Source organism: Gymnoscopelus braueri (genome assembly GCF_963280865.1).
Source record: "Gymnoscopelus braueri genome assembly, chromosome: 19".
Classification (NCBI taxonomy): Eukaryota; Metazoa; Chordata; class Actinopteri; order Myctophiformes; family Myctophidae; genus Gymnoscopelus; species Gymnoscopelus braueri.
Window position 1 is genome coordinate 43,577,573 of NC_137621.1, and position 21,016 is coordinate 43,598,588.

Here is a 21,016-nt window from a genome sequence, read left to right on the forward strand (position 1 = left end):
TTTGTGGTGAGCTGGTAAATCTGCTATTCTCAGCCAAGCGATTTGGTGTACTCTACACCAAATCTACACTGTAGAGGGTAAAAAAAATAAAAGTGGATGTCTCTCCAGCTCTTTATTAAACAGAAAATGCATTTTCAGTGCCCTCTCCTGATTGGCTTACATTTGGTCACCTACCTGAAAATGTACTATATTCTGTTTACTTAGAGCTGGAGAGACCACTGTGACCAAACACGCTCTGTAGGCACCTTTAAATATTTGCTTCTGGGGGTCCCTGGATTTTTTTGATGGGGCTCTGCGGCCAAATGCATATCATTTTGGGGGTCTTTGAAATGAAAAAGTTTGAGAACCACCGATATAGCAACATACATTTTTCAGAAAACTTAGGATTTAGAAGGCATTTGTAGAATCGGCCTCAGGTCTTAATGGCTTAAGCTCTTTTAACCCTTCTCCCCTCCATCAGACACAGTAAGCCATTTTGAAAACCCATTTATTTACCAAATTGAGCATGAAGTTTACATTTTCTCAATTTGCCCCCGTGGGCATGGATTCTGTGTTCACGGACATGGTGGCATGCCCGAAAACCAAAGGCACGAAAGAACGGACACATGTAAAACAAAAGGGGAGGAACCACATGTAACGATACAGTGGGCCCCTGAGACCTCTGGGCACCTTCTTTTTTAATATTATTTATTTATTTATTTGTATTTTATATTTACAATTATTTTATAAATTGGGGCCAAATATTTATAATTCTCAATGACATTTAACAACTAATATTTCTTTCAACAAAATCTGGGCAATTTTGGGCATAAACAAGACATGCATGTACCGTGCATGTTCAAATCGTGTATACTTCACATTATTTCCCAAAGCATACATTTAGTCTGTATTTTTCTTACATTTTGGAAAAAGAAAGCCAATTTAACACTGCAGTGCCCAGTGTTTAGGTGCCCACTCGATCTGTATTCGAACCAAAAATGAGTAAATAAAAAAAGCGCTCACAAGTTGACTTTACAGGTGTTCATTTAATCCCAAGGACTTCAGGGGTAGCTGTTCAGGGAAGAGATCATACAAACACTGCAGAGTACATACAGATTTACATTGTTGTGAGGGCATGATGTATGGCCATGTCTGGCCTCCGGGACAAGCAGTTCTCTGTACAATAAAAAAAAGAAAGGAAAAGAAAAGAAAAAGCAACAAGCTGAGGTTTAGCATTCCAATTCTAGACCTTCCGGAATGTTTCAACTCCCCCACAACTCTCGGCACATTTCCTCTGCCGTTTACATAGGTCAATCGGGGTCATGAAACACTGCTGCGTCATGTGCTGATTAACAGAAAATATACTACACTGTAATATACAGTGGACTTTCATTTAAAAATGGTTCAGTCTCGGCTTTTGTGAATTTCGGACACAACTGCAATGTATGCAAGCTGGAATGTGGCCAAGTTCGAGGGAACGATCACAGCTGTGTTTTTTTTCCAGTCGTTTTTAATTCAAATCCGGTGGGGTGGGTTTGTGGGGAGTTCACATTGGAAGGCCGGAAGATTTAGAAATGGGATGCAAACTAAGCAGAATGCAGGGATGAGAACGTATGTGGAATTGGGTGAGAAGACCAGTTTTTTTTTCCCCCCCGTCTCTCTGAATGAACACAGTGATCACCACTTGTTTGGTAAGAAGTCTGTGTCCAAGTGGTTTAACCGTGCTGTGGCATGGGGGCCACGCTGCCCACGCTCCAACGTCATCTGTCCCTTGCTTTTTGATTTCGTAAAACAATTTTTTTGTTCCCCACCCCAACCCACCCCTTCCCGTATTTTGTTCCGATAATAAAATCAAAAACTCAAAAAAATAAAATGAAGACCATATATAACTTTGTTTTTAGTTTTTTTCCGTTCAACTGATTTGTGTGATTGGTGATTTCTCGCTCATTCCTCTTCGCTCTCATTCTTGTGTTCCATGTCCTCTTCTTCCCCGTTGGCTTTGGATTCTGCTTTATCTTCATCCTCCTCCTCCTCGTCATCCTCCTCGCCTGCTTGCCCGTCCTTGTCTTCTTCCATCGTCTCCTCCGTTACCTCGTCCTCCTCCCAGTTCTGCGAGAAAAAAAAGAGAACACATCAGTCAGGTCCACCGCCGTCCTTCAAATATGGCCTTGTAGTGGTGGTCCAATGACAAAACACGTTGTCCATCTGTGACTAGGGCTGTCACATTTACAAATGTAAGTTTACGATTAATTGTCACAAATAATTGCAATTAACGATTTAATTGTTTTTGGCATTGAAAATTGGAACATATGAATAAATTTAATTTACAAATAACTTAATGACATTTAATGATGTTATACTTCTGGCATTTCTGCTTTTTTATTTGAAAACGTATGAACATTTTTCAACATGGAAACGATTATTTTATTATCTCAAATAATTGCGATTAGACAATCACGTAATATTTGTGACAGGCCTATCTGTGACTTACGTCAGAGTCTTCATCCCGGAGACCTTCATCGCCAGAGGCCTCATCTTCGTCAGATGACTCTGTTAAAAAGGGCGAAGAGGAAACTAATCCATCAAGAGGTCAAAAAACTGAGGCCATGTTTTCAATCTCAACATCGCGTGCATGCACAGGAGGACTAAAGCATAGACAAAGGAAAGCAGCTCCTCGTGTCGAGTAGGGCTCATTTGTCTTTGAATTCCCCAGGGGAGCGACAGAGGGGGATTTGCATTTCAATATACTATACTGTGGCGGTGCCATTTGGTTATGACAACACAATACAGACTCCCATGTCCGGACATAGAATAATGTCAATTTGATTTGTCGAGGGGAATGTGACCCCACCAGCGCACAGCAGTCTCTTGCAGATATCAGACCAGAACTGAGAACCAGCACCTTCTGCTATTGATGATGTATTATTCATCTATGTTCTCCCTCTCTATAAAACATACATACAAAGATTGGACAGTCAAACACCTTTGAACTTCACGCATTCATCTGCTTGATTTACAACAGTGTATTGATTATATACATAAAATGAATAATCTAGCCATCCCTTATTATGCTTTCTTTAAAGTATTGTTAAAAGTAAAGTATTATTATTATAATAATAATTTATTGTTGTGTTAGCACAGTCTTTGCGGGAACCATAAATGTGTGTTGGCTGAAAATGTGGTTGAATTCATTTAAGTGTAAGTACAGTAGGATGTACACAAGGGAGAATGGTAGCATTATTTTGCATCTTGTAAATAATTGACATACAAAATGCAGGCAAATAAATAAATAAAAAGTGCTGCATGTAGATAGAGTAAACCTTTCACAATGACACTTAAGAGCAGACCAAATAGAATTCTTGCCATATAGATACGTCCCGATCACAGAGAACGATATCAGAGCCGGCACAATTTGACATGAAGCATTTAATTACATTTTGGTCAGTTGCAAATAAGACTATGAGGTCCAGGTCGACTATGGACGGAATTGCCCTTGTAAAATGAAAGCCAGTTGTAAAGCAAGGAAGTGAGGAGGCTTCAAGTATAGCTTACTTTACCACTTCAGAAAAAAACACCTCTGGGCTCATTTTCTATGCACCCCAGACAGTTTTTAAGTTGCTTGATTCAATATTTAGGTAGTTCATATTAGACATTATCAGACACGCCCTCATTCCTTTATAAATCCATTCAACTTTAAAGTCCACGTTAACCACATTAGACTCATTGAAAACTGATAGTCCTTCTAATGCATGAGAACGTAATTTTTCAATTAGTCATTTCATTATGTTAATATTTTCTGTAATGTGACGTTTTATCAAGACCATGCTTGAAATCCATGAAATTCATTCATGAAATATATAATTGAAAAATGTCGGTCTCCTCATACAGAATGCTACATGCAGGGCTAAACGTCAACCAGGATGAACACGTGACCAAACCAACAACATCTGTATGGAGGGCTACCGAGTGGGAGAGAATTGGACGAAGACGTAAAAATGATCCCACGAGGAAAATACCCTTTTTAGCCCTGTATACTTCATCATACCATAAATAGCGAGAATAGCCCATTGATTAGCACTGCTCACAACAACATGGGCCTGGGTTTGAACCCAGCTGGACTCTTTCTGTGGGGAGTTCTACCAAGACTGGTGGGCCCCAGGCACTGCTCAGTGACTACCCACTGATGCAAACAGTTAGGATAAACGTTTAAGCTAAGCTTTTCCGATCACATAATCGCAAAGTGTGTTTTTTTATGTAAAATGTTTCGTCTATATCCAAATTCTTTTGTTTTCTATATAAGACTCAAATTAACCACTTAAGCATTTTATACACGATCCGACGTTTTGTGAACTTGGGATTGATCATTAATGTAGTTAGGAGTAGGACTGGGTTAAAAAATCATAGCACCAACTTCCACCACTGGGGGAAGTACTTTTATTGATGCCTTTATAACTTTAACTTACAGCTGCGTCTGCACGCAAGCACACAGAAAACAAACGGCTCCTAAAGCTTAAGCTGCTTCCCCACTGATGAACTTCTTTTTATGAACCCCTGTGCCCCCGGCCTGTTAGCAGGGGCATTGAAACGCACACCGCTCACCTTAATTAGATCATGGAAGCCAATTTTCTAGGTGGTTCAATAGAGCGTTCTTATACAGTTATACGGTAATGAGGCCGAACAGAGTGGGGCCTTGTTGTTGCTGCTCTTATGGGGGGGGGGATCCTGAACGCTGCCTGTCTGTCCAGTTGCCAGGCAACAGGAATCTTGTTTGCATGCAAGTGCAACGGTCGAGAGTGACTGCGTGGAATGCCAAAAAATTGGCTACATAAATCGTTACCGGATCCGTTCAGACGTTTTGATAGAAAAGGCACTCCAAAGTGTTAACAGCTCATTGGAAAGAAGGTAATGAATGACAGTCAATTAAAGCAGTGGTTCTCAACCCACTACTCCCCACTCCCCCCCCCCCCACACACACGCACGCTTTGATATTAATTAGTCCACAGGCTGCCGCTTGGTACCATACATCTCTGGGACCACAATCTACACTGCAAAATCCTCAAGTGTTTATTTAACTCTGAGAGGGTACAAATAGAGCCAGTCAAGAGTTACAGACCCACAAAAGGTCCATTTGGACCCCTGGTGGACCCCGGACCTGACATTGACAGGGGGCGGCAGTGGCTCAGGGGTAGAGTGGCCGGATGGGAACTGTGAGGTTCCCAGTTCGATCCCGGGCTCCCCCAGAGTTGGTGTTTAAGTGTCCTTGAGCAAGACGCTGAGCCCCTAATTGCTCCCGATGAGCAGGTTGGGACCTTGCATGGTTTTCTCTGCCATCGGTGTGTGAATGGGTGAATGTAATGCACAATCTATGTAAAGCGCTATGGATAAAAGCGCTATATAAATGCACCATTTACCATTATTGAGAACCAGTGAATTCAAACGGGGGAAAAAAAAGAAGAAAAAAACACCGCCACGAGAGTAGGCTGCTGAGGCAGTGATGTCATGAGAACATCAAAGTATCATGACCTGTTGCGTGCCAGTGGGACTGAGGCCCCTGGCTCCACTGTTGGTGACCAATCATCTGAAATGCCCTGAGCTCTGCATCCAAGGCAAATCATCCCTTTATAGGCCCAATTAGGCAATTATTGATTGTAGTTAATTCAACTGGCAGCAGCGCATGGCTTTCAACAAACACTGTCAATGATGGCTCACTTGTTTCAGCAGAAGAAGCCATTTTTAAGAAAACTGAAGACATATATACTGATTTATACTTGGTTGCGTGCCGAAACATAGCAGATCTACAAGCTCAGAACGAGGCACGACACCTTATATACAGTAGATCTGCTGAGTGCACTACTTAAGCCCATGGGTAAAAGTAACTAATCTCACAAGACAATAAATATACTTCTCTCATCCAATGTAAGTGTATAGGATGCAAACACACTTGGAAAAATGAGACAAGCACAAAGTGGGCTAGGGGCAGAAAAGAGTGAGACGGAGAGGAGCAGTGTGCAGGCTCTTACCTTCCTCATAAACCAGCTTAGCCGTGTGGTCCACGCCTGTGGCTGTGTTGCTGCTGTCATTTGTCGCCACCTGGTGGCAGACAGGGGGAACAATACATTAAAGAGCAGTAGAGACAGATTTTGCATGGCATAAATAACAGTGGTTCTCAAACCTTTTCATGTCAAGGACCACCAAGTTGATATGCGTTTGGATACAGACCCACATTGAAAATATTTTAAGATTTAATATTTTTAAGACCCCCTCCCCTCCCCACCAATAGCGGAAGAATAAAATAAATTGTTTAAATTGTTCCTCGTTTTACTGGGGGACCCCAACCTCTTGAGAACCAGTGTCAAATCATTCTTCTGCATTTTGTCCATAGGTGTTTGTAACAACCGAAGTGACGGGGATATAAACTTGTCATGCTGAAAGGGGAGAGAATGGGATGCCTTTGGTCGTGTGCGTGCATTGGAGAAACGTACCTGGGATATTAGCAGAAAGAGTTTTCCATGCAGCCTCGTTAGCTTGTGGGCTAACCTCACTCTGGTCTCTATCATGTGATACAACACTCCCAGTTGGGTGACCAGGTCAGGAAGCTGTTGGACACACAAAAGTTAGTATTTTTCTTCTTGTGAGGCCATCAACATTTCAGAATGGCGATTTTATGGATGGCATTTTTAACCACAACCCTACAGCACAACACTGGTGCCCAACTAAGTACCGGTATACGTAAATCAGCGACATCAGCGACGATATTCTAGTGGAATGAAAGCTGGACTCACCGAGGATAGGTAGGAGGTGTGGTGCGTGAGCACAGCCTTGAGCCACCGGACCATCAGTACCGCCCTGGGGAGGTGAGAGAGCACAGCTGCTATTTGCATTGTCATGCACCAGGGATCTTCGTAAAATGCTGCGTCTTTAGTGTGTCTTAATAAAACCTAGACAGTTAGTGTGTGAGGCCTTATAATCTCTCAAGACAGATTCTGCCAACAGCAAAATCTGTCGGCATCATTGCCATTAACATGTTGTTGTTAGTAGGAATAAACACAGAAGCACCCAGGAGGAGGTGGACTAATTAAGGGGAGGAGCCAAACAGAGTTCCTGTTTCTACACAAAAAAAAGGAGGTGGTGACCCCAGATGCAAAAACAAAGGGAAATGTATAAATTTTTTGTCTTTTTTACCGAATGGGTTCCCAGATTGAAGGCCTTATAGCAAATAGAAAACCCAGGCAAGCATAACTGCATTTCTTAACTGCATTTCTTACATTTAACGGATTTCTCATTTTAAAAAAAAGAAAAAGACTGATTATCTTTCACAGTATTGTTGTTAGTAACTACAACAAATACAGCGTCTTCATAAGTGACGTCTGATATTTGACACAGACGCTAGGGGAACCTACGTTTTTTGCGGGGAGCTTAAGTATGGTATATTTCACTTACTGAAATGGATGCCCCTGCAGTCTCTTGGTGATCTGGAAAGAAGAATATAAGATTAACTTAATACTGCCTCATCTTGCAAAAAAATAAACTAAACAAAACGTTTTTTCTTCCAAACTTAGGTCATATTTCCAAAGAGCTGGAGCAGTGAGCATTACACATGAGTCTGATTTACACCTTGGAAGAAAGCCTCAACCTTCCTTTCTTTTTTGAAATATTTTTCTTTCTCTCAATTTAGCCTATTCTGCTTGTACGGCAGTCCCTTGTCGGTGCCGACTTCTACTGGCTGATTTGTTAGGGAGGTGCCTCTGGTACACATGCGAGGGTACCACAGGTACGCCCGAAACCGAAGATCCGAGCCCCGAACCGAGAACCGAACCGGGGCCAACATATGGACTTGTCCCTGGGGCACGGGTCGGATGAGTTACAATTGCCACGGGTCTTGGTCAGATCCATTTGAAATGGATGGACCCGTATGAGCCCGTGAGAACCGACGACTTATAATAATCTCTTTAACCTTCGGTTTTAAAATGAGACATATGCGTTGTAATTACTCTCCCAAATCCATATAGGCCCGTTTAACATTAACAGCCGATTGAAACGCAGCCAATCTCAAGCGCACTGCACTGCTGCAGAAGTTGAACGTACGTGAAGCAGCTCGTCTGTGATTACTCTGTTGGGGCGGGGGGAACAGGAGGTGACTGAGACACATGGCTAATCTGAATATCACGGTGATTTTAGCATTAAATGAGCTCCGGGTCCAGTACGGGTCTAGACACCCGGTTGGAATACATTTGAATTATCCTCGGGTCTGTTTTGGACCGGTTCCAGCCATTTAGAATGTTTTCTCAGGTCCGTTCAGACCGGTCCAATTATCCACGTGTAGATTTCGTTCCCATTTTTTGGAACCATGCTACCCTCTAACACATGCCACTCCGCTTCTTTTCACCTGGACATTTTTGAATTTTGTCACCTGTCTGACAAATGAATGCGTTTCATCAGAAGGACTTTAACCCAAGACAAGAAAAAATAAGGACTGCCCAACTTTAACTTCCCGTATCTGCGTGACGTAGGTGGCCGCCTCTATAGGAGACCGGGGGCAGGTGTGAGTCTTTTCATTCCAATGGGAGTGAACGTGAACACAGCTTCTGAACCATTCTTTAGCCCCGATGTTCACTGAACTATATTGGACCCAATCGTCAAACCTCACAATTTGCGAGATCTGCCAGCAGACGGCACCCATTTGTATACATTCTATAATTTTACCTCTAGTGGCGAAGCAATGGTTGGGCCATCTTCCTAGATTAAGCATCTTTGCTTTAACGCACGCAGAGAAACGCACTGTTCCTCAGTTCAGCATCCTGCTCGCGCCCTGACCGACCTGAATGAGTCCTTAGTACAGCGACAGACCCTCCTCACCCTCGAACATGGCAAACTGTGTTTGCTGGAGCGCCCGACCATGCCGGATGCACCGGAGCATTAAAACCCCTCGTCTTTGCGATGTTAGGCAGGAAACTTAGCCTCTACCCCACCCAGATGCCCTTTCTTTTTAGGTGTAAGAATGACAAGTACAACAGTATTTCATCAGCACTGCTCTGCACTCACCACTTCCACTAATGGCAAGACAGCGGGGAGAGGTAACCGAGCTACCGTCTTCTTTATTACCATTTCCTTTCGGGTCTGGAACACTTTCTGCGAGGGAAAAAGACAAAAAGGGAAAATGATTCAGCATGTTGTGTGAAAATGTCACATAAGTAACGTGAACAGGTTAGGTTGGCATTCATGTCAGCGGCCAACTGGCTCAAGACCTCGACACGTCCGGTCGGGAAATGTTCCTTTAATAGCTCGGGTAATGTGGCCGAGGGTGGTGTTTGAAATTACTGTTCTTGGATATCCATCATCAGAAACTGCCGGGAGTGTGGCGCCATAGATGGAACTGGGCCCATAAAAAGCCTCATCGCTCTGACTGGGTTTTGGCTTGGACACTAACTTTGCAGGGTTGGGGTCAAACCCCAAAGACATTAGCTAAAATTAGCATTAGTCCTTCAGCTTCTGGTCGGAGAGTGGTCAGAATCCATAAGCAAAAGCCCAACGTTCTACTTACAAAGAGATTGAGATTGTGTGTTTGCATAACAGTAATTGACAGATTCATGAATTAATAACATTGTTTCAGAGTTCGGAGGCTTTTCTGACAAGTGTACTTACATTTAGGATGTTGGCATCGTTGCTCTCCAAGCCCTGCACCAGCAGCACTGCAAAGTTGTCCGTCTGTAAAGAGGGCGGCCCCTTGGGTCCTCCTGCCTTTTCACTGGAGACTGTAGACAGATCGATTTCGCCCAGTCGCTCCTCTATTGACATCTACAGGGAGAGGAGGTGGGAGCACAGCGAGAGAAGAGGAACAGTCAGGTGAAAGAAGCCAAAAACTTGCTATTATATCAGCTGATTGTTTGATGCAGCACAACTCGTGAACAGATCTTTTCATGTGAACACAGGTAGGTGATGATATTGTGGTTGTGCGGATCTATATTTCTTTATTAACTTAGCTGGAGGTGGAAGACCTCCAGATAGACCTCAAATACCATTACCCACAAAAGACAACAGAAGCATTTCAGTAGCATAGTCAGCAGAAAACACTGACTTGCCATATCTTCATACCTCTTTTGTGTCTGCGCCTTTTTTCCTCTTCTCTGATCCCTGTGAGGCTGCCTTCAGGGGCGCTTGGTGACCAGGAAGCCCTGGGATCACCATTTTGCTCTTGGCATTGACTATTGGTGTTTTCACCTGAAAAGGAAGTGACAATTGCCTGGTTTACATGCATGACTGATGTGGTACGTCTAGTGCAGATTGACTGGAGATTAAATGAACACAATAAAGGTTAGACTGAAAGCACAGAATACAAAGATCTGTGCTGTCCATGAAGAAAAGGCCTGGGGGTGATACCTTAGTGACCGTGCTTTCCATGGAGAGGGAAAGGGTGGTCTTGATATCTCTTGTCAAGCAGACGTGTCTCTCGGCTGTGTTGATCTCCTACAAACAGGGAGAAAGGAGGTAGACAATGAGGTCAAACATAGTAAAATCAAGTACCGTTGACTACTGGTTCCCAAACAATTTTAGCTCTAGACCCAAAAGAGAAATTATATGTCTCCCCGGGGCCCAAACTAGTAAAAACAGCAGATCTACAAGCTCACTTGTAGATGTGCTACCCATTTGTGGGTTGAGACCCACTGTTTGGTAAACAGTGCTGTAGGCAGACAGACATAGGATTAGTTCATGTGTGCCCAGCGGCTGCAGAAGAGCACTCACCACTCTCTCCATGACTGGCTGCAGGTGGTTGCCGTAGGCCAGCATCACTGTCCGCGTGTCCGCGCAGAGGCCTGCCGCGAGCAAGGGGATGGGACGCGGGGTGTCCTCCACACCAGACATCTGCACCGTACAGGAAGGTGACAATGGCTTCTTACAGGGCCTGGGGATGGAAAAGAGATCCATGACTGATTCAGAAATCTAATCTTGTTCGTCCAACGTGAGCCACGGAAATAAACAAAAAAAACGTCCAAACTGGGCCGTACAAAAAGGTTATTCTTACCCGTTTAAAAAGTGCTCAAAGAGATGCAGCTGTCCGTCCTTGCACACCACCGCCAGCCTCACCGCCTGTGGGAAGGGAAGCACCCGGCGTTAAAGGACCCCATCGACCATGACGTTTCACAGCGAGACAACGGGTCTCGAGTCTATTGCACCGCAATAAGCTCACGGCGAATATATCACCGATTAGACATTGTGTGTTATGGTGCCAGGTATAAATCAAAACCTTCCTTACCTTTTCCTTGCTGTCGGTGGCAGATAGGTCGATGTGTTGGGGCTCGTCCGTGAGCGTGAAGGACACCACCGAGTTCTTGTCCTTGCCGTCCTCCCGCACTTGCCTGCAGTAAAAAATAAGAAGCCGACAGTTTGGAAAAGAGAAGCGGAACACGGGGCCAGTCGAGGAGTATTTTGCACGTCACATGATCGCACCACTCCCATTTCAGGCGGATTTATTGCGTTCATGAGCCTCTGCCGGCGGTCTGTGCACTCACCATACGCTGAGGAGCCGATCGTGCGCCGCGCCAGACAGGAAGTAGAGGCCGTTGCTGTCTGGGGGTCGCGTGGTGGCGAAGCGCAGGGTCGTGACGGCTGTGGAGTGACCTGTGAATTTCTGCAAAGACAGAAACAGTTCGCTGTTGGCATCTTCTGAAATGAGCTCAAGGGGGCCATTAATAAGTCTGTAAATAAATGTGCCAATATAACTTTTTTATGGTTACATTTCTGGCATTTTACCCGACACCCACCATGCATATGATCATACATAAAGTTGATAGATTTGCTTTGCTACACATAAAGCAACTGCAAAAACACTGAGGATACTTAACACATTGACCGCCAGAGGTTAATCTCATAATGTACTCACCAGTGCCAACGTTTTATTGTTGTTTTTTGTTTTTTTCACGTCGCCACAGATCTTGTTAAAATCCTTAAGATTGAGCTGTGCACTGTTTGTAAACATCGCGGAGATCTCACTGCTTCTACCAGTGAAGACCACGTGTCAAACGGAGCCGCCATGTTTGAGTTCTGACCGTTTAAGTTAACATGGGAAATGCGAGGATGAAAAACTACATGTTTACAGGGGCTTTTACAGGGGTTATAGAGCGTCGCAGTTCCCGCCCACTTCCTGTTTTTTTTGGTGCCGGAAGAAAAAACTCAATGCATTTTTCCATTGACATTTCCAAAAATATTTATATCTATTAATTTAAGCCTCGAATCAAGCCATCACGAGATGACATGAATCATGACCATAAAACGTTTTTTTCTGTGATTTTTTTTTATTTTATATTTAATTATATGATATACTATATTTAATAAATACCCTTTGTTTTGCCGTTTTCAACAAAAAAAAAAAATCACAGAATCAAACGTTTATGGTCATGATTCATGTCATGTCATGATGGCTTGATTCGAGGCTTAAATTAATAGATATAAATATTTTTGGAAATGTCAATGGAAAAATGCATTGAGTTTTTTCTTCCGGCACCAAAAAAAACAGGAAGTGGGCGGGAACTGCGACGCTCTATTGTGTACGACTTAGAATGGAGGCAGACGGGAAACAAAAAACGTGATCGCACTTCCGGTCGAGATCGGGTGGTGTTACACTGAAAATGGTCCCCCTAGAAAATTAAAAAAAACAAAAATTTCGAAAAAAAGGAAAAAGCACCACAGCCCGTAGGCTACGGGATTGGCGCTTAACCGTTGGATTTAACGGCCCGTAGAACTACGGGCCCGGCGGTAAATGTGTTAATGGTAAGAGCTTTAACAAGTTCTCCAGTGATTTTAAGATTTCCATAAAATGTTAAGTATTAGATAAAAAATAATTAAGTCCCCTTTTGTCACTGTACATTTATCTACGGCCAAAATATACTACAATTCAATATCCCTCACTATAGACTGTTTAAGTTCAACAAATTGAGCCATATATACTTTGCTGTAAGACAAATAGCTAAAATAGCTGATCGAAAAGCATACAACACGTCTCATTGGGACGTATTGTGAGCTTGTAGATCTGCCATTTGAAACCACACCAGGGTTAACATGGCTAATGAACAGATTGACACCAAATGACAGAAACAATATATTTGATATCTTTAAATTAATACTATATGGCTCTTTTAGCCTGCAAAGCCTAATAATAGCCATATCCATCCACTTATAATGATAATTGACCAACAGATGTGAACACTCACCCTAAACACTGCCTTGGTCTCCAAGTCCCACATCTTGATGACCAGTCCTGCCGAGAGCAGCAGCTTGCCGTCAGGACTCACACACACGCTGGTGACTGATGCACGGTCTGCCTTCCACTTACTGTAAGACACACACCAACACAGTCACAACCAGGGCTGGGCCATACCACTTCAATCAATATACAACTCTGTCACAACCAGGGCTGGGCCATACCACCTCAATCAATATTATCAATATCACGATGATTTAGACATTTTGCCTGGATTACGATTAATGACGATAAAAATACATGAGGACCTCAAATACATCAAAGGACCTCAATGGAAACAAGACTGCGAGGATTTTTTTTGGACGGACCTTTTAGTCAAAGTATTTTAAATGTAATTGTGCCATTTTAAAAATGTTGCCTAATAAAATATTTAATCAATGAAAATAGCAGATCTACAAACGTGGCTATTTTTGCAAGCCACCATTGTATAAAAAAGTATAATATAGGGTAATTTGTTTGTTTTAATTTTTTTTTAATCTTGATTATTCGATTTACCTACATGAGCAAGATGAAGTCGGTTATTGGTTCTAAAAATGTGTTTTGATATATTTTTGGTTAACTGCCAAGCCCTAGTCAAACCCCTATCCAATTTGCCCATGTGACAGTATATGGGGGCACATATGGCTTTGTTTCAGGGAAGTGACTTTGCCATGTCACGATTTGGGCACAAATCAAGTATGCAAACAGGGTGAAAAAACAAGGGCGCAACCTACATTTTTTTTAATTAAATTAACGTGCAAGTCGTGTATAGGTTATGTCATAACCATGTGACAAACATCAATTGTATATGCTTACAGGAAGTCCTGGTTAATATACTATATTATAAGAGATTAGTAGATTGCTATTGTGTTCATTTTCAGAATTATAAAAATGTCAGACTGTCTAATGGGCAGTTTGCATTCTGCATTCCATGAGTAACTGTTGCAAAGGACGTGCATTGCTTTAGTAAGTTGCAGGAGTACATAGCTATAAGCAAAAAAGATAATGCATCTGCTATCAAGTTCAACATCCAGTGCTGGAAATGGCATATTATTTACTGGGGGCAGAGGGGCGTTTTAGAAAGATATTCCGGCAAGAATTACGATGCCAGTCACTGTGTGCTGCTGACCACAGCAACAGTACAGCTATGGGACTTGTTTTAATACACTGTCTACAAACTCACAATGAGCTTGTAGATCTGCTATTTTGTAGATCCCAAGAATAGGGAATAGGGATAGGGAAGAATAGGGATGCTAGAGTTCAAGTGGTTAATGTCATGACATCACCAAATCTTTTCTTTCTACTATGTGTAAGCTGGCTTCAGCAGAGCGTAAATCATGCATTCCCGGTGTACAAAGATGAGTTGTTTGACCACAAACTGTCCTTGATAAAGTCTAAGGAGGAATTTGTGAAGACGTTATCATTTGCGAATTTACAACAATGGTGCATAGTGTGAAGGTAATAAATCAGCTGCCAGAAAAATATACTACAACAGGATGAACTTTCCAGATTGCGAGATACATACTCAAACGATACATTTTACTCCCCATTCATATATTTTCAGTGGGTATAGTCGGGGCTTGCACAAGCGTTTTCTTTTGGTAGTTGTGTGAGAGATAGTGCAGTGGTTCTCAAAGTGGGGTCCGGGGACCCCGGGGAGGGTTCCAGGGGGTCCGCAGCAAAACATAATTATACAGCATCACGATCATTAACCATTTAATCCATTTGTACGTTGGCTATTCAAAATTAGCAGATCTACAAGCTCAGTGCTTCACTTTGTGCCGCGCTGAGAGCTTGTACATCTTCGATTATTTTTGCTCTTTTTTTATTTTACATAAATCTTTTCTTCTGGGCTCCGGGCACAAAACATTTTCAGATGGGGGATCCGCAGCTCAATTTGGGGGTCCTCGACATGAAAAGGTTTGAGAACCACCGAGCTAGTGACATGTAGCAGAACAAACTTATAGGATTTTTAGCATGCACACAGTAAAATCGTAAGGAGAGGTAAGCCAACACTGAGAGGGTTAGGAGGAAAGAACTGTGAGAAACTGACTAGCGCGTCTTGCCCGTCTGCAGGTCCCATTCCACAATGTTTGTATCGTCTGAGCCGCTGTACAACAGGTTGTCCTCAGGATGCCAGTCCACACAGTTCACTCCTCCACTGTGGCCTCCCTCCTGGCAGAGAAACAAAATTATACAAAACAATGTTACAAATATTCACAAATTCACAAACAGGCACATTCAACAGGAAGGTGAAGATAATACATATCCTCGCTGTCGGTCGGGCAGAATGTCTATATTTTAACTTTTCCCAAGCATCAAACTAGCAGTTCCACATACTCGTTTGTATGTGGAGCTCGAGTTTCGAGCTTGACAATATGCTATCTTTTCCTTTTTTTAATCCTGAAAATGAACTGTTTTGGACATACAAGGTTTGCACCCGACAGATAGGAAATCCTATCTTTTGGTCAAGACATCAACAGAAACATTCAACAGGAAAGTGAATATTATACATACAAAAACAGTTTCTGATGAAAATGTCCGATACGTTTTAAACTGCTAATCCTCAATTTATCTTCAGAAATGTAAAAATGAATAAAAAACGATGTGTTCTGTATATTTCGCTAAAAGCTGGGCTGGGCTCAGACTGCAGGAGTTTTAAAATCATTTAACGGTTTGAAAATCTGGATATCAAACACTACAGGATAATGTTGCTTTTTTAAAGTTTTTTTAAATAATGGAGCACACTAACGGATTCTATTTGCCGGAGCTACACTGACACAGCACCGCGATGGGAATGTGATCACATGCAGAAGCAGATGTAAACAACGGAGCATGTTAAACATGCGGTGGCAACGGACCAATGGTCCTGAATGATATGTCTGGAAAGACAAGACAACATATGGACAAGCCTGAGCTGTCCAAAGCACCACAGGTTGTTTGACTTGTCGCTGTGCCGTGTCAAACATCCCCTTTTTCACTGAACGTCTGTCTACTTTCTAGTCGTTTCTCTCTGTCGCGTAGCACCTCCTGCCATCCCACTCAGAGACGGCAGTAATCATCCAGAGAGCAAGTCGCGAGGCTTACGATTGGATCTTTGAACCCCTTACACTGACTAGAGTATAGTCTTGCCTGACAATCTCTCCCAAACTAGGCTGGGGCATTGGAACTGGACAACAATAATTCCTTTAAGAGCCACCCTTCTTTAGTCCTGTTGAAATTAACCCGTTAATATTTACCCCCTCTAGTCCGGTTTATTTGGAGTGAAAGCCCCCAAATGAACCTAGTGCAGATAAAACTTCTGCAATCTTATCTTCTGGGGGTACCTGGCACAAAACATGTTCAGATGGGGGTCCGTGGCTAAATACATATCAATTTGGGGGGTCCTTGACATGAAAAGGTTTGAGAACTATGGGTACCCAAAGTGGGGACGCGTGAAGGTGCCGTTGGGGCAATGTGCGAGCATTGGCAACAAAAAAAAACTGTTTAAAAAAAAGAAAAACGTGAGGTCGTCGCGACCAATGTGAAGTGGACGGCCACTCCTCATACACACAGCTCTGCCTCCAACACCGAACGAGAACAAGCAGCAGGACAACACACACAAGCCCTTGCAGATGCTGAGGCACACAAACTGACTTTAGCTGTTCATACACGATTTACTTAGGAATTATGTTCGATATGAGCGAGTGGTACAAATACATGGACCACGGTCCATTTGGTTCAATCTGTACCCTCGCAGTTAAATTTAGATTGCGACGTAACATTACCAAGCAGGGAGATCATTCTCACAGACAGACCACCAGACCAGTTACCAACAGCTACCACGATGGAGAAAAACGCCACGGTTGGTGTTGGTGGCCAAAGATAAAATCGAGAGCTGGATCAAGAAACTCTGGTTGTTCTAGACTAGAACCACCAGGGGGGTTGGGGGTGTGATGGGGTCACCAAATAATTTCCCTCATAATATGGGGTTGTGGTATATAAAAAAAGAGTTTGAGAACCCCTGCTCTAGAGCATTCCATTTCACATAAATGTGCAGTTCGCAAATAATCTTTCAAGATGATTCACCTCGTGCATGGCATGCACATGAATCTAAAGGGATAGTTCACCCAAGACATTACTTATTTACAATCAATTACACACCCCATGAAACCTTGAATTCATGGAGAAGTTTTAGTTTTTGTTGCATTCCTAAGCCAATAATTTGATGATCAGCGGAAAGATGCTAATGTCTCTGGTAGGAGACTCAAAGTTGACACTTTGAGTCTCCTACCGGAGCCGCCGCCGGTCATCAAATGATTGGCTTAGGAATGCGACTTAAACAAAACCTATCCATGAATTCAAGTCTCCATGAGGTGTGTAATCGATAGAAAAAATAATAATTTTGGGGGTGAACTATCCCTTTAAGTGAGTGTGCCAAGCTGTTTGTGAGAACAAGAGGAGCACAAGCCCGCGTTTGCTAGAACTCCAATTCTCCAGTAAAATCACTCAAAGTAACAACTCAATGACAAAAAAAATTTGCAACCTTGTTTACTGCCAAACAACCAATCAATTCCAGAGGGCAACTTCCATCTATTTGATAAAATATGTCTTCTTTTGGAATCAGCTCTGACAGTCAGCCTTACCATCATTAATTTCTAGTGTGAACGCTAATCGAATCAATTGCAGTAAAGATACTAATGATGTCGCTTTTTTATTGGTAGAAGACAAGATCTTCATTGGTGTGATGATACGGTAGAGTTGCATTGCTTTGGCAGGGGACAAACTGAGTTTGTTACTAAATAAAGTGGCCTTTTGTAGGTTGCCAGGTGCACATTTTTCAACTGGCATTGTGATCAGAAGAGATGACCGGGCATCCTAAACAATTTAGGGCCCATTGGGTGTGGGTTGCTAAAGTGCAGAGCTATAGAGCCATACTAAGCTTCATGAAAAGGCGAGATCTTTGTTTATCCGGTGGGAGAAATTTGTTTTTTAGCTTCACCCATTTGATGGCTGCTCAGATGGTCATGATGAGCACTCAGGGGACATGACAAGAGCTGGCCAGGATGCGAAACGGTGACAGCCTCTCTACCCACTAAGCTAAGGACGGCCACAAAAAAAGTAGGCCCCCCTACTCTAATCTCTGCGGCTATTAGACAAACATGTTATATGGCAAGACATATTAAGGTGATGCATCGATCTCGTGTCTTATACCTTCATAAACTGAGTAAATAGAAAGCAACTGTACAAGGTTTTTCTTGCACATCAAAATGACAGTCTACTTTTCTGCAGATGGAAATACGACCATCAAGTTCACTAAAACACTGAGGTCTTCAAAATATCCAAATTCTAATTAAACACATTTAAAATATTCTCTTTGCCACAACAAGCTTAACCAGACGGAACCCTGTGGTTTCCAATGAGGCAGACATTTACTTTCCCACCAATAACCAAAAAGGCATTTCAAACCTGATTTTGGCAAATCAAACTAGGCCAAATAGTCAAAATTACATGCTTGAGTGAACCAAGAAAGCAGACTATTGTGTCAAAGTGCCACTCTTCCAGACTGTCAAGACAGTCCAAAATCCAAACGGTTTGATATCCTCAGACTAAGATAGATTCTATATTTTTCATGACCTAGCTAGGATCAACAGCGACTTCGCATAACAAAACATGTCGTTTCAGGTCAGAGAGCTTTCAGAGACTTGTGTCCCCACGGGAAAAAAAAACTTTTAAAGTATTTGCAGCCCTTCTCAGTCAAATTATGCTACACTTACTAATGACACGTCCATTTATGTGGTAAGAATGTTAAAAAACAAAATGGTGTGAGTTTAAGTGCATTTTAACATCTGGTATGTCAGTTCACTTTAAAAAATTAAGTACAAACAAGTAATATGAACAAGTATAACAGAAATGATCACACAGTGCAAACTTACCAAGGTGCAGTGCAATGCCCCCTTCGCTGTGCTGTAGATCAGCACGGTGCCCGTCGCAGTGCCCATTGCCAGCAGGTCTGCCTTGGCTTCCAAATGCCCTGCCTCTGATTTCCTCTTCTTCCTCTGAGGACCCTCCTGAAATCACATGATAATCCCCAATGATAATCAGCGAGCACATTTCTATTTCTAATAATTAAAAAGGTCCAATGAATCTCCCCAAATATAATGCTGACTGATAACTGATTTGAATGGTTGAAACAGACAGTTAATGGTGAGAATGAGCAGTGCCCTCTCCTTTGACCTAGTAATAGTTCATGTCAATTTAAAATCCCAATGTAAACCACACAATAATGATTCAACATGCCCAACAAATACATTATAATCCCACTGCCTTGTTTAAGTCCACTAACATCGTCATAAGTGAATATTGGACTTGGTACACACATTATTGGTACACGAAAAATGAGTGCAACAAGTGTCATGGTGGCCCAACAAACTAGACTAAGCTAAGGCTAATGACAATAATGTTGATTTGAGCTAGGAAAAACGCTTCTAGTCGTCTCAAATAACAGCCCGGGTGTGGTTACGGTGTTGGCACGACGTGCATTTATCATTTTATTAATCCCTTACATCGGGTCGCCCTCACACGTCAAAGCCACGTTTAAGTGTAAATCGTCTTCCCCTAACAACCATGTGCGACAGACATGTGCCATAGTGCGCAGCCAGCTGTGCTGAAGCTAGCTCACCAGCTAACGTGGCTAACACGGCTAAACGGTACCATTATTATTATTATTATAACCACATTGTTTACTGCTACGAACGCTAAACAAACACGTTACCGCGACGTTTCGCGCGAGCCGAGCGGCGCTGACACGATTCTAAACGGAGTTTGTTCACACATTAATATGACGGTGCATGTGAGCCCACGGTGGGGCCTCCTCCGGGCCAAGAGAGAGTCCACGGCCTCGCGTACCTTGACCGTCCCGCATGGGGCCCATGCTATGCAGGTGCAGGTGGCGCTTAGGTGCGCGGAAGGCACGTATTCCTGGTGGAGCGTTTTGCTGTCGGCGTTCCACACGCGCAGCCTGCCGTCCTGGGCACACAGCGCCAGGTACTGCCTGGGTTTGGGGGAGAAGACGCAGGGTAGCAGTCCACCCAGAGAAGAGCCTCCGTCGGCCGCCATTTCTGAAAACTATCCTCCTACTACACACACACTGGTGCTGCTGTGTGTGCTGTGCGTAGTGTGCTGCGTCCCATGCGCTGCGTGGTCCCCACTGACCACGTGTGCAGTGTTGCCAGGTCTGCTTGTTATAAGCGACGTTGGGCTTGTTTTTCTCCAAAGTTGCTTGTAAACAGTGGTGGAGTACTCAAATGTTTTACTTAAGTAAAAGTATCAATACTGCAATATAGAAATACTCTGTTACACAAGTAAAAAGTCCGGTAATCTACATTTACTTGAGTACAAGTACAGTAAGTATTGGCATCAAAATATACTGAAAGTACCAAAAGTAAAAGTACTCATTGTGCAGAATGTCCCATTTCACAGGTTCAAAATGTATAAAAAATATTTTGAAAATAGCAGATCGGCTATTTTCAAATACATCTCAGAGACAATATTTGCCAGCTCTGAGATGTAGTGGAGTAGAAGTAAAAGTACAGACAATTGGAAATACTCCAGTAAAGTAAAACATTCCTCAAAAGTGTACTTAATTACAGTACTTGAGTAAAATGTACTTTACACCACTGCTTGTAAATATTGGTAGTTGTGGAACTTGTGGGTTGCAGTTTTTTGGGCTTGTGTGTTGCTTATTTGGACTACTTTGTTGTTTAAATCAGTGGTTCTCTCACACTTTTTATGTCAAGGGACCCCCAAATGAATATGTATTTG

General features: G+C 42.8%; 1 protein-coding gene across 1 annotated transcript; it reads right to left on the minus strand.

The window, feature by feature from the left end:
• Positions 1-1,005: 1,005 nt before the first annotated feature.
• On the minus strand, positions 1,006-20,365 carry wdr43 (WD repeat domain 43). Its single transcript, XM_080414894.1, has 18 exons — positions 20,102-20,365; positions 19,129-19,263; positions 15,267-15,388; positions 13,185-13,305; positions 11,487-11,605; positions 11,231-11,333; positions 11,000-11,064; positions 10,720-10,879; positions 10,357-10,443; positions 10,072-10,197; positions 9,622-9,774; positions 9,022-9,108; positions 7,420-7,451; positions 6,762-6,825; positions 6,462-6,575; positions 6,000-6,069; positions 2,471-2,529; positions 1,006-2,088 (listed from the first exon to the last, which is right to left on the minus strand). Exons 1-18 carry the CDS (start codon positions 20,309-20,311, stop codon positions 1,924-1,926), a joined length of 1,992 nt encoding a protein of 663 aa, XP_080271020.1. The 5' UTR covers positions 20,312-20,365; the 3' UTR covers positions 1,006-1,923.
• Positions 20,366-21,016: the final 651 nt, after the last annotated feature.